Below are 13,129 nucleotides of genomic sequence, written 5' to 3' on the forward strand. Positions count from 1 at the left end.
TTTTTTTAAATTGACAATTCATTATTCTTGAATAATGAAACAGAATTTGAATTTGTATAAAGTGCTATAAAAAATATTGATAACTTGTCTTGACTTTAAAATAAATGCCATTTGGTTTATTTCAACCACATTCATATATTTTAAGGCACAGCTACAATGTCCTTTTTAAATATATATATATATATATATATATATATATATATGTATTTAAGGTTTTAATAAGCTAATTAGTTCTTTCAGATTGTGATTCTATCTCCCCTAAGATTGACTAAGCCAAGGACAAATTAACTCCCACGTATATTGTATGCTCAAGAAAGTCCTCTTAGCAATACCTGAGGTGAGCCAGATTGTAAGTTAATTCAAAAGCACTGAAGTGTTACAAGCCCAAACTAAGAGTCGAGTAATTTTCTTCACAGTTGACAAGGTCATCACATGCCTCAGCGCCATGTAGATCTCATAAAAGGGGCCATTTTGACCTGTTATGACTTATTGCAGTGTAGGAGTGAGGAGTCATATCCACTTTCAGCATGTAGTTTGGATTCATACTAATTACATTGCCTCTTGAATTTAGTCTATTCAAATTTGGTTAGAAAATAGTCCACAAGCCTAATTTCTGTCTTTTTTAATGCAGCGTGAACATAAAACAAAAAGTTGCTAATATACTAATAAATAACTAAATAAATAAAGTTATTTATATAACTAAATAAAGAAAGAAAGAAATTATAATAATGCAGCAATTAGTTGTGACATCCTGGAGCCTTGTTGCTGAAATTATTTTGCCCTCTTTTGGCTTTGCAAAGGCATTACACCCTAAAGATCCACTTTGTTGCTTACTGTATGCGAATTACTTAAATATCCATTGGTTATATTCTTCTCAGCTCTTGATTATATTAGACGTGATTAAGTTCGTATTAAATGGCATTTGTTCCTGCAGTCACACAGTCTTTGGAAATGGCAGTGACAGCCACATCAGCATAATCTTATTATTGTAAATGTTACTAGAATGCCTCCAATTAAACGGTGCATGTGGATGTCAACTATAATATCAGAGAACAATTCAGATCAGATGCAGCATGCTTTGTATTAGCTCAGATGAAAAGATATCAGTCATTATATTGTAAGAGTAAAGAACATGTTGCATATTGTTTGCTGTGAATGGATAAGAAAAATACCATTGCCTTTAATAATGCTTGTACTATTTATTTATGTATTTATTGTGGCGGTGAAGCATTTCAAATTATGTGCTTAAATAGTTCATAATGTACAGGCACTGTGATTTGGAATTTGTATTAAAGTTCACACACTTCACATTTCGGAAATGTTTTATGTTAAGCTTTCAAGTTGTATAGTTCTGAGAGCCTGATAAATGAACATGGCACTATATAAAGTTTTTTTTCCCATTTTTCACTTGTTGCTATAGAGTACAGCAGTAAAAAGACACATGCTCTAGACTGAGCATGATTTTTTTTATTATTATTTAAGTGGTAGCCTTATTTGTCCTGCTGAGGTGCGTACAGTCTTCGCTCGTACAGCAGCACTGTGACAGAGAGTCCTTTTGTTGAGCGTTAGAACAGATTGCACCGTGCAAATCAGCCCTGACTGAGAACACTTAAAATCATCTCAGACTTGACCTCATCGCCTCCAGAACGCCTGGCTCTGCTGTAATGAGGATGCATTTGTTTGTAATTTGGTTAGGCGCCCTCCCACTTCCGCTTGACATTTTAGATGCTCCGCTAATGGCTTTGGGCAAATCACAGGAGACAAGATGAAGAGGATGATGGAGAAGAACAAATAAGCATCAAGAGCAAGAGTCAATATATGGCTGCAAGTACTGTAGCATTTGCTTGGCTATGCAGATAATTAAAAATAAACATTGCATTAAGCATGATTCAGAGAATAATGATTTTGTATCTCTTTTATTTGTTTGTTTTTTGCAAAGATTAAAAGCTGATTGAATTTACAAAGTTTAATTTACAGCTTTGTCCAGTAGGTGGCTTATAGTTATGACTTAGTCACATACCTACTAAATTTCATTTTAAGGTCAAACCACAAAGCTTTAATTCAGTATTCTTGCGATCAATATACACATGGTTATTATAATTTAGTTTTTATTTCCTGTTTTGTTCTTAGTTTGTCCTTTCAGCTTACATTTACATTTTTGTTATTTTTCATTCTTTGACTGAGATTTACTGTAGTTTAGTGGGTTTTTTTTTTTTTTAAGAATTTAGAATGTAGTTTTATTTTGTTTTTTATGTAAGAATTTAGTTTTTAATTTTTATTTTAAGTGTAATATTTTGTTAATTATAGAGTGTTATAATAGTGTGTTAATTTAATATCCTTTAAATAGCCACATGAAATATCTCTAGATTACTGCTAGTGATTATTTTTGCATTTTCAGGTTTTTTATTTTATTTTATTTTATTTCATTTTAAAATTAATTTTAGTTTAGTTGCTGTTTTTTCTGATTATACTGTTGTTACCTAAGAAAATTTTACTAACTAAGGACCAGCTTGGCCTCAAGATGACCCGACAAAAATTTGGGGAGGATCAATTGAAACTGCAGGACAAATTTGAAAAATGTGTTTTCAGTATATTTCTTATCGAAATTGTTTACATTGATTTTACAACTTATAGGTGGCACTGCTCTTTTGGACTGTTTTGGCTGCAACAATGTGGTTGTCGAATCACATTGCAAATCTTTGTGCAAGTGTTTGAATCTCATGAAGTATGAAGCAACATGTTAACTATTCCGTAGGAGGCTCAGCAGTCTGATGGGGAACAAATGGAAGAAACTCAGACCTCCTGCCTCACTGTTCATGTTCACTTTATCATTCTGACTTTATAAGACACTAATGCACACTTCACACAGTATCCTGGAGTCTGGCTTTGGGGAATATGCTGAAAACACTGATGTATAGTTTGCTTGTGCTGTAACTTAATTTTACGGACAGTTTATTGCTCAGTTAGAGTGGAATACATGCCGTAATGATATTTCTGTAAGTTAAAGGTCCCATGTCATACACAAACTATGCCAATATAATATACGTACACAGATGTAAAATTCTAGTATGTCTTGCAAATGGTAGAAATGGAAATTCTGGGAGATCTGATGATGAAAACGATGGGAAAAAGCAAAGTTACAGAGTTGGCAGCTTGTTTCCCAGGCCACCTGTTCATACTTGGATAGTAACATGTGATTTCCCTCTATTCTTTTCTCTCTCAGTTTGTAGCACAGCCAAATTGCCAGCAGCTGTTGGCCTCACGCTGGTATGATGAATTTCCTGGCTGGAGGAGACGTCACTGGGCTGGCAAGTTCATCACCTGTGTCTTCATCGGCCTCATGTTCCCCCTGCTCTCCCTCTGTTACCTGGTGGCACCCAAGAGCCGCTATGGTTTGTTCATCCGCAAGCCTTTCATCAAGTTTATTTGCCACACAGCCTCCTACCTGACCTTCCTATTCCTCTTGCTGCTGGCCTCTCAGCACATAGTCTCTAACAATCCTGATCGCCAAGGTCCAAAGCCCACCACTGTGGAGTGGATGATCCTACCCTGGGTTCTAGGTAAGACAGAACTGATCCCTTCAGAACTTATATAGTTCCATAAACTGATCCTAAATTGAGCTATTGGCTTGTAATGTTCTCCATACAATGTTTTCATGGTTAATCTTGGACCAGAGAACCATGAAGGTCTTTGAACCTAAACCAACAAAATTTCTTGGCCGCCCTTGCAGGATTCATATGGACAGAGATCAAGCAGATGTGGGATGGTGGATTTCAGGATTACATGCATGACTGGTGGAATCTCATGGACTTTGTGATGAATTCCCTGTATCTTGCAACCATCTCCCTGAAGATTGTTGCGTATTTTAAGGTACATTGCATCTCAACCACTGGTGGGAATCGCTTGGAAATTGATCAAGAGTTACTTACTAACTGTTACTTTTGTCTTTACTATCAGTACAGTGGTTGCAAACCCAGGGAAACCTGGGAAATGTGGCACCCCACACTAGTGGCTGAGGCGGTGTTCGCTATCGCCAACATCTTCAGCTCTCTACGCCTCATCTCACTCTTCACAGCCAATTCTCACCTAGGTCCTTTGCAGATATCATTAGGACGGATGCTTCTGGACATCCTGAAGTTCCTCTTCATCTACTGCCTGGTGTTGCTTGCCTTTGCTAATGGACTCAACCAGCTTTACTTCTACTACGAGAGTAGTGATGGCATGAACTGCAAAGGCATCCGCTGTGAACGTCAAAACAACGCTTTCTCAACGTAAGTCTTGGAGGAAAATTTCTAATATCTAATACCTCATATTAATTCTTAAAAGTATAGTTCACCCAGAAATGAAAATTCTGTCATTAATTACTCACCCTCATGTCGTTCCAAACCTATAAGACCTTCGTTCATCTTCGGAACACAAATTAACTCTTTCAACGCCATTGACGAGATATCTCGTCAATTAAGAGACAACGCTTCCCCACTATTGAAGAGTTTTTACGGCAATCCGTGTTCTAGGTGTATTACTGTAAGGAAAGCCCTAGCGCATGTCCTGAATGAGTTACGGGACTTCCGGGTCTTTAGGGTGCGAATAGAAGATGATCGGCATAAATGGAAGGATCAGAGAAAATGTAGATCATATATAGATCATAGCCTATGTAGATCATGCTTTGACCATTTTGAATCTGATCGGGACGATGTAGTCAGTGAGAGAGATGCATTTACAGACCCAGAAACATCTGTAGTTGTAATCTCTCTATCTGTCTATCTATCTATCTATATATGTGTGTGTGTGTGTGTGTGTGTGTGTGTGTGTGTGTGTGTGTGCATGCATGTACAGTATATGTATGCATGTATGTAGCCTGTGTGTGTATAATCATGTGTGTGTGTGTGTGTGTGTGTGTGTGTGTGTCTGTTTGTTCTGTTTATTGAATGCAATTTAAATTATTCATATAATTATTTACAGGTGAAAGAATATGACATCTGAATGTATTTTGCATGAAAATGCACTACTTTGATAAAAATGCATTTTTTGTCCAAAATGTTGTATTTTTGATGGTACCCACCTGCATTCAAATGGTGATAAAACATGAACACATGAAGATAGAATAAAATAGTTTTTTTTTTTGTTTAAAAGCAGAGACTTGGTTCTTTATTTTGATATATAATATGTTCTTATATTCATAGCAGAAAATATTCTGAGGGATGTCAAATTTAGGTGAAAATCATCAAAAATGTTGGCGGTGGCTGGCAACTTTTTAAAAAAACGCTGGCGGGGAAAGAGTTCAGATATTTTTAGATGAAATCCGAGAGATTTCTGACCCTGCATAGACAGCAATGTAACTGAAACCTTCAAGTCCCAGAAACGTCGTAAGGACATTGTTAGGGATGCATCGTGGTACTCTCATGAACATGTTGCGGAGACTGACACAGAAGAGAAGAAATTGTTGAATAAAGTCATCGTTTTGTTTTCATTGTGCATTGGAAGTATTCTTGTAGCTTCATAACATTACGGATGTCACATTGACTATTTTAATGATGCCTTTGCTACCTTTCTGCTCTTGGATTTCTTTAAAAATATCTTAATTTGTGTTCCATAAGTGAACGAAGGTCTTACGGGTTTGGAACGACATGAGGGTGAGTAATTAATGACAGAATTTTCATTTTTGGGTGAACTATCTCTTTAATATATCTATTGTCATTGTCAACTACACCAGCTATAAATCAGTTTAATCTTAAAAAGTGCTTGTACTCTGTTTGTAGGTTATTTGAGACCTTGCAGTCTTTGTTTTGGTCCATTTTTGGGTTGATCAATCTGTATGTGACCAATGTCCAAGCTGACCACAAGTTCACCGAATTTGTGGGTGCCACCATGTTTGGCACCTATAACATCATCTCCTTGGTGGTCCTCCTCAATATGCTCATTGCCATGATGAACAATTCCTATCAGCATATCGCTGTAAGTTCATTCTAAGGTCTGACTTGAGCACTAATATACATATCTGTATGATGTCCTACTCCAGTAATTGTTGCATATTACATATACCATATTTTCCGGAGAAAACAACAAGCTGCACATGACTATTAATGCTATTCAGAACAGAAAGGAATTAAAAATAGAACTATGAAACAAACTATAAACAACATTAATTATAAATGGCAAGGCTAAATGGTTTCAAAGCAAAACTGAAACTACCACCTTCTGGGAAATGCGCTATACAAATAAACTTGAGATCATGTACATTTTGTGCTTTGTGCATGTTTTGCGTGCTTGACCTTAATTGTATTGTATGTTGCCACATGATATACATTCCGGAAAATAAGGTACAATGTTCTGTACATTGTGCACTTTGGTATGAATGCATAAGTGTAAATTTCTCAGTAATGATAAATTTCTCATGTATAATGTGTTCTGGCTTTTCTGAAGGACCATGCTGATATTGAGTGGAAATTTGCCAGGACTAAATTATGGATGAGTTATTTTGAGGAAGGAGGCACCTTGCCACCTCCCTTCAACATTATCCCCAGTCCCAAATCCATATGTTACCTGATTACATGGATTAAGGTGCATGTGTTCAAGAGGAGGTCAAAGAGGACTGAGACATTTGGGACATTAGGGGTGAGACTCATTAGGGGTTGCTTCTTCTTCTTGGCTCTTGTGTTGATTTTGGTTTAAATAAATAATCATATGGCGTGACAGAAAAGTTAATACATTTTTATTGAAAATTTAATGGTTATGTAATGCAGCAAGGGGAATTTAATTATAACTAAATGTGTAATAAGATATCCATCGTGCTTGGTTTTCTTAGAGTGAGAAGATGCTTTAATATTGAAGGAAACAGACATAAAATTATTGAATTACAAATACCCTTCCTTTCGTCCTTTCAGAGAAGAGCTGCTGAAAATGTGAGACTCAACCACCAATACCAGGTAGCTTATCACCAAAAATACTGTTTTTCTACAGTTTTTTTTATATTGCTTTGATTTTCTTTGTCATTGTTCCACCTGAATTGTACTGCTGTTTCCCTAAATGCAGGAGGTCTTGAGGAACTTAGTAAAACGATATGTGGCAGCTATGATTCGAGACGCTAAGACTGAGGAGGGACTTACAGAGGAGAATTTCAAAGTAGGCTCTAAAATTACTTTGTCTACCAAATAGTCATTTCATGTCAGATTTTATTTTATTTTCACATTGATTTGAGACAAAAGCAAGTAATTTTTTGCTTATGTTTTTACCGGTCCTTGCATACAACCGTCTTGTATTTTGTATGTATTTACAACCAAAAGTGTCCAAAAATAGTAAAGCTTCTATAATGAAATTGTATTTAGATTTCAAAATGCCATCCACCATGAGGTTGGCCTTCCTTATGTAGAGTAAAACAGCTTTTTCTTGCCCGCTGATACAGTATGACTGGAGTCTTCATCTAATTTCAGTGTACATTTTAAACCGTCAAAATTCTAGTCATTGTGAGAAACATTTTCAATGATAAAAACTGCTTAGTGCACCTTTAAAAAAGCACTTTAAATAAAAACCCAAGTAAATGATGGACTCTGATTACTTTGACAGGAGCTGAAGCAGGACATCTCTAGCTTCCGCTACGAAGTCATTGGAATGATGACTGGCAACCGGAAAAGTACTCGTGCGAACAAGACGGGCGCAGCGGCCTCCGATGTTTCTCATCCAGACGGTTCACTTCAGTATTCCTCGACTCTTCTGCAGAACAAAACATTACATTTGTACGATGTCACTGCAGTGCTACAACAACAAAAATCTGAAGAGACAAGAGAGTCTTTTCTGGCCAATGGATCGACAGTAATTTTGACTGACCCGATACTCAAAGACAGAGCCAGGAAGGATTTCCCTAAGGATTTTACAGACTTTGGGTTATTTCCAAAGAAACATAACGGTCTCAACCAAAATAAGATCTACTCACTCGCTGAAGAGGCAAAGGAATCAGATTCTGACATATTAGACTGGGTGAGAGAGGAAACGGTTGAGAAACCTCTGGCAGAAAAAGCTGAACAGCAAGAAAATGAATCAAAGTGTCTGATGGAAGAAGAGGAAAGTGTGTTGGAGGACCAAGAGGAAGAGCATATTGCATCTCCACATGAACATTAGATAAACAAACACTCATTCTTTTTGTATCCAAGGATTATCTGAATCTCAAATTTAGCTGACGTACTTTGTCAGAGATGAAACAGTATCCTTTCTAATGCACAGAGGTGAGGTTTTGCGAGATGAATTGTCTCAGGAAAAGGTATTTGCTTGGTTGTTTTTGGGCTCAAGAAACTTCCCAGCATTACAGATGCCAAAAGCAACCATAAATCTGGAGGATAAGAAATGGATAAAGCACTACACAGTGTCCAACTGACCTGTTGGATAGTTTTATAATTTTATTTTTATCTTATTTGCCCTTATGTTTCCACTGTGCAGCATCCTCTCATCCCTTTTTTGTAAAAGTAACTTGGGAAGAAAAACCTTGAAAAATAACAATCATGTTATCAATGACCAGAAAAACTGTCTATTATTATTATTGTTATTATTGCATATTTTATTTTTAAATATATAATACTTTTATTCTGCAAGGATGCATTAAATTGAGCAAAAGTGACAGTAAAGACATTTATAATGTAATAAAAGATTTTTATTATAAATTAAATTGTTCATTAAAAAAAAAACTATCCTAAAAAAAGGATCACAGTTTCCCCAAAAAATATTAATCAGCACAACTGTTTTCGACACTGATAATAATAAGAAATTCTTATAATGGCTGCTGAAAATTGCTGATTAAAAATTGTAAATTTTAAATTGAAAGAATATTTCACAATATTACTGTTTTTACTTTATATTTGATCAAATAAATGTAGCCTTGATGAGCATAAGAGACGTATCTCAAAAATATTTAAAAATCTTACAAACCCCAAACATTTGAACTGCAGTGTATAAAAAAAAAAAAAAAACTGTTTAATCTCCTTTGAGCTCCAAATCATCTATATTTAGTTGCACATGACATACAACAGTTGCAAAGCCTGATTTATATATATATATATATATATATATATATATATATATATATATATATATGTGACCTTGGACCACAAAACCAGTCTTAAGTCGCTGGGGTTTATTTATAGCAATAGCCAAAAATACATTGTAGGCTACGGGTCAAAATTATCAATTTTTCTTTTATGCCAAAAATCATTAGGATGTTAATTAAAGATCATGTTCCATGAAGGTATTTTGTAAATTTCTTACCGTGAATGTATCAAAACTTAATTTTTGATTAGTAATATGCATTGCTAAGAACTTCATTTGGACAAATTTAAAGGCAATTTTTCTCAATATTTGGATTTTTTTTTTGTACCCTCAGATTCCAGATTTTCAATTAGTTGTGTCTCCAAATATTGTCCGATCCTAACAAACCATACATCAATGGAAAGCTTATTTATTCAGTTTGAAGATGTATAAATCTCAATTTCGAAATTGACACTTAAGACTGGTTTTGTGGTCCAGGGTAACATATTATGTAATAGGGGTGTGCCATATCATATCGTCCAAGATAATACCGGTATAATTTTTACATGATAAAAAAGTGTCATATCGCGATATCAATGATAAATTGTACGCATGAATTGCATGTGTTCAAACAGCGCTGCAGGAGCTCGCGACGCTGTCTCGTTAGCCAGGTTTCAAAGTCCAAACCGCGAGGGAAATCTGCGATGAAACTGTGTTACTCGTCAGTTGCTCAGTAACACTTTTATGAATTTTTACAAGGCATGTGACAGTGCGATACGTGCATCTTCCCAAATTAGTTATGAGAATAATTTATAAATCTGCTGCTGTCAACAAAAAGAAGCACTGAGGACTTCCTGCGGGTTTCCGTCAAAATAAAAGCTCCACCAACATTCATAAATGTTAGTATTTTAATATTACTGTTGTTCTGTTAAATAAAATTAAAAAGTAAGACCATAATAATGATAATAATTACAACAGCTCTATTAATACATTTATAATAACGTTCAAATTGGGATCTGTAATATTTCTAATATTTTAAAAGAATTCTCTTCTGTTCAGCAAGGCTGCATTTATTTGCAAGCCTTATTCAAGAAGGGGGTCTCAAAAATGGCCACAAAATATTATTTTACTAACTTATTAATTTTAAGTTAAATTGTGCTTTGTTTGTTTGTCTGCTAGAATGTTAAAAAATGTATTAAGTATTTTTAAATTGTTGTTTTGTATTAGTGTACAATGTTTAAAAATAATTATTTATTCCATGTAGTGTCCATTTCATTCATTTAACATTTAATATTGGAGGCATCCAAGTTATTTGACACATTTGAACATTCTTTTTAAAAAAAAAGTAATACAGTAGTTACTTTCCCTGGTAATTGGTTACTTTTATAATGATGTAACTTGTGAGAAGTAAATAGTAACTATAACTAATTACTTTTTTTAAGTAACTTGCCCAACACTGGTCACTACAATTGCACTATAATGCTGCTTCTGCCACCTCATGAATTCGAATTATGTAGTCTGTCATCAATGACAGTAGCTCATTGGAAAAGGATGGAAAATGCCCTTCATTGTGTTTGCACTAATAAATGCTGCTGCCTGCCAGCTGCAATCACCAATAAAACGTTGCTCCATATTTTTTTGCATATTGTCATAAATATCATTATCGCAAATATTCTTAAAATATTGTGATATAATTTTGAGGCTATATTGCCCACCCCTAATATGTAAGACTATGCAATCTAAGTATAGCACTCATAATACAGATGTCTATACATCTGGATACATCGGTTACAGATTTCTAAGCACTATCCTCAGTATTGTGATGTTGGATAAGTATAAGTAACTCTTGAAATGTTTTGAGTTCTTCTAAATAACAGTTTCACCTGACATTCGATATATGATGGACCATATGACATTCAGTAATATTTCAACTGTGGCTATATGAGAAATAAAATCTATCTCCTAGTAACATACTGCAAGTTCGGATTCTTTGTTATCTTTGTGTTCTGCTTACAAAGTCTGCCCACAATTGCTAGCATGCACTTTTGTATTTTTTCCAATTCCATGCCCACAAATAATGCTTAATGATTTGTTACATTCTGTACTTATTTTTGAAAAATGAAGACATTTGATATACTGGACGTTTTTCATTACGCACACTATGTCGTCTCTCATTTTTCCAATCTGGTTGCACTACACTAACTGATTAATATTACAGCAGTCGTAGAATCTTTCACTCTCACAATTGCTTGTTATTTGTCTTTTGCTGCTATGGCAACACGCGGTGGCTGCTCTTGTTCTTTAATTAATTGACTTCGCAGCAGTTCCTTTATCTGGGGGCACACCATGCTGTTTTCAATTAGCAGTGAATAAATTGTCAGCAGATAGTTTCTCAGACTTTGTTGCATGTGAAATGAGTCACTCCCTGTGTCTTTGAGGTAAATGTGGTAGCGATGAAAAATTTGCTGTGAATCTTTTTCCTATAATGTTCTAGGAATATTCTTTTAATGTTTTTATAATTATAAACTAATGTTCCAAGAACAGAAAGTTCTTAGGTGGACTATTAAACTAATAACTTTCAGTTAAAGGTATAGGCTATGTATGTTTTCTTACCGTTTTATTATTATTTTTTCCTTTCACATCTCGTGATCTTCTATCTGTTTACAGCAGAATCCCTCTGCAGCTTGAGGGGATTATGTTCATGTTCTGATATTTACAACCAATGTCTGTCGGCTCGCCAGCATCGCATGCAACACTGCAGCACGACTTGTCCAAAAGCCATAAAAGCACTGACAGAGAAGAGAGGGAAAAGAGAAAGAGTGGGAAGAAAGTGAGGGGGCTATTTCCAGATGCGTCTCATGTACGCACTTTCACTTCAGAAACACATTTCTGTGAGATTGTAAATGACAGTTTTAAACATCACATTTTTCAAAAGATAACCCAAATCTTGTTTTGACAGAGTCAGAGTTTATTAGGACATGTGAGGCCAAGCAAGACTCTTTCATTGCAATTTGATTGTTAGCAAAAAAGCCCTTAAATGCCAATATGTTTGGCGACCACTGGGGTGAGTGTTTGGAAAAGTCGTAATTTATATTCACTGCACTTTATTTTTATAACTGTAACTAATATTTCAAATCTCTGATTTCTTTTTAAGTTCAGAGCCAACAAAGTACATTTCAGAATTGGCATCGGAAGAAAGATGGATGTCTTCTTCAGGATGGACACCTGAAAAAATTCTGCTAATATGTCAGTACACATTTATGCCAAAACGATCTTATTTTTTGTTGTTGTGGTTGTAATGGTTTTCCACAAGATGGAGCCACACATCCAAAAGGTTCCCAAGGCTGTTTTAGATACCTCCATCTTTTCATAGTTATGTTTGCATCTGGCCACAAGAGTGAGCCAAGCGCAGAGACATGAATCTGGATGAGGCCGCTGTATCGGATGCCTCTTGGCTTGATTTGTATTAGTGTCAAAATGTGGATACTTGGAATAAGCGATAGTGTTACATAAAATTGATTTATACTTTAATCCCACAGCCTTTGGTTTGCAAAATTTTGTTCTTCGTGTTTTAGTTCACTGAAATACTTTTCCATTAATGTACAGGTTCACCAACAATATTCCTTTAAAACAAAATCATTATTTCCTTGGATATAAGCCTGAGAACTGAAAATCTAATGTTTATAACTGGAAATAAACTGTAACTTTGAGAAAGAAAAAAAAACTAGTTTGGAAAGATTATGAGAAATTTACAGTAAAGAACAGAAAACTACAATTTACATAAAAATGGGTAAAACTTTATTTTAAGCAGTCCTTGTTACACGTTACATGTACTTACTATTATAATAACAATAAATTATGCATAATTACATGCAAGTAACCCTAAGCCAAACCCTAATCCAAAACCTAACCTTATAGTAACTCCATGTAGTTAATTAATATTAATCAGTACTTAAATGTATAATTACACTGCAACAAAATAAAGTGTAACCCAACTTTGTATAGATATTGTCACTGTAAAAAGTGATAAATTGACTTAACTTAAAAAATTAGGAAACCCGTTGCCTTAAATTTTTAAGTAAATGATAATTAAAAAAATAAGTTAATTGAATTGTCA

The 13,129-nt window shown here is 34.9% G+C and overlaps 1 protein-coding gene across 1 annotated transcript in view; it reads left to right on the plus strand.

Moving 5' to 3' along the window:
- The window catches only part of trpc4b (transient receptor potential cation channel, subfamily C, member 4b), a 33,696-nt gene extending 24,732 nt beyond the window's left edge, over positions 1-8,964 (plus strand). Inside the window, exons 3-10 of the mRNA XM_058799378.1 lie at positions 3,224-3,560; positions 3,731-3,870; positions 3,958-4,271; positions 5,760-5,955; positions 6,424-6,615; positions 6,885-6,926; positions 7,033-7,122; positions 7,564-8,964. Coding sequence (XP_058655361.1) covers positions 3,224-3,560; positions 3,731-3,870; positions 3,958-4,271; positions 5,760-5,955; positions 6,424-6,615; positions 6,885-6,926; positions 7,033-7,122; positions 7,564-8,115 — 1,863 coding nt within the window. The 3' untranslated portion in view covers positions 8,116-8,964. The remainder of the gene's footprint in view (positions 1-3,223; positions 3,561-3,730; positions 3,871-3,957; positions 4,272-5,759; positions 5,956-6,423; positions 6,616-6,884; positions 6,927-7,032; positions 7,123-7,563) is intronic.
- Positions 8,965-13,129: the final 4,165 nt, after the last annotated feature.

This window comes from Onychostoma macrolepis, chromosome 15, assembly GCF_012432095.1.
Source record: "Onychostoma macrolepis isolate SWU-2019 chromosome 15, ASM1243209v1, whole genome shotgun sequence".
NCBI classification, from domain to species: domain Eukaryota; kingdom Metazoa; phylum Chordata; class Actinopteri; order Cypriniformes; family Cyprinidae; genus Onychostoma; species Onychostoma macrolepis.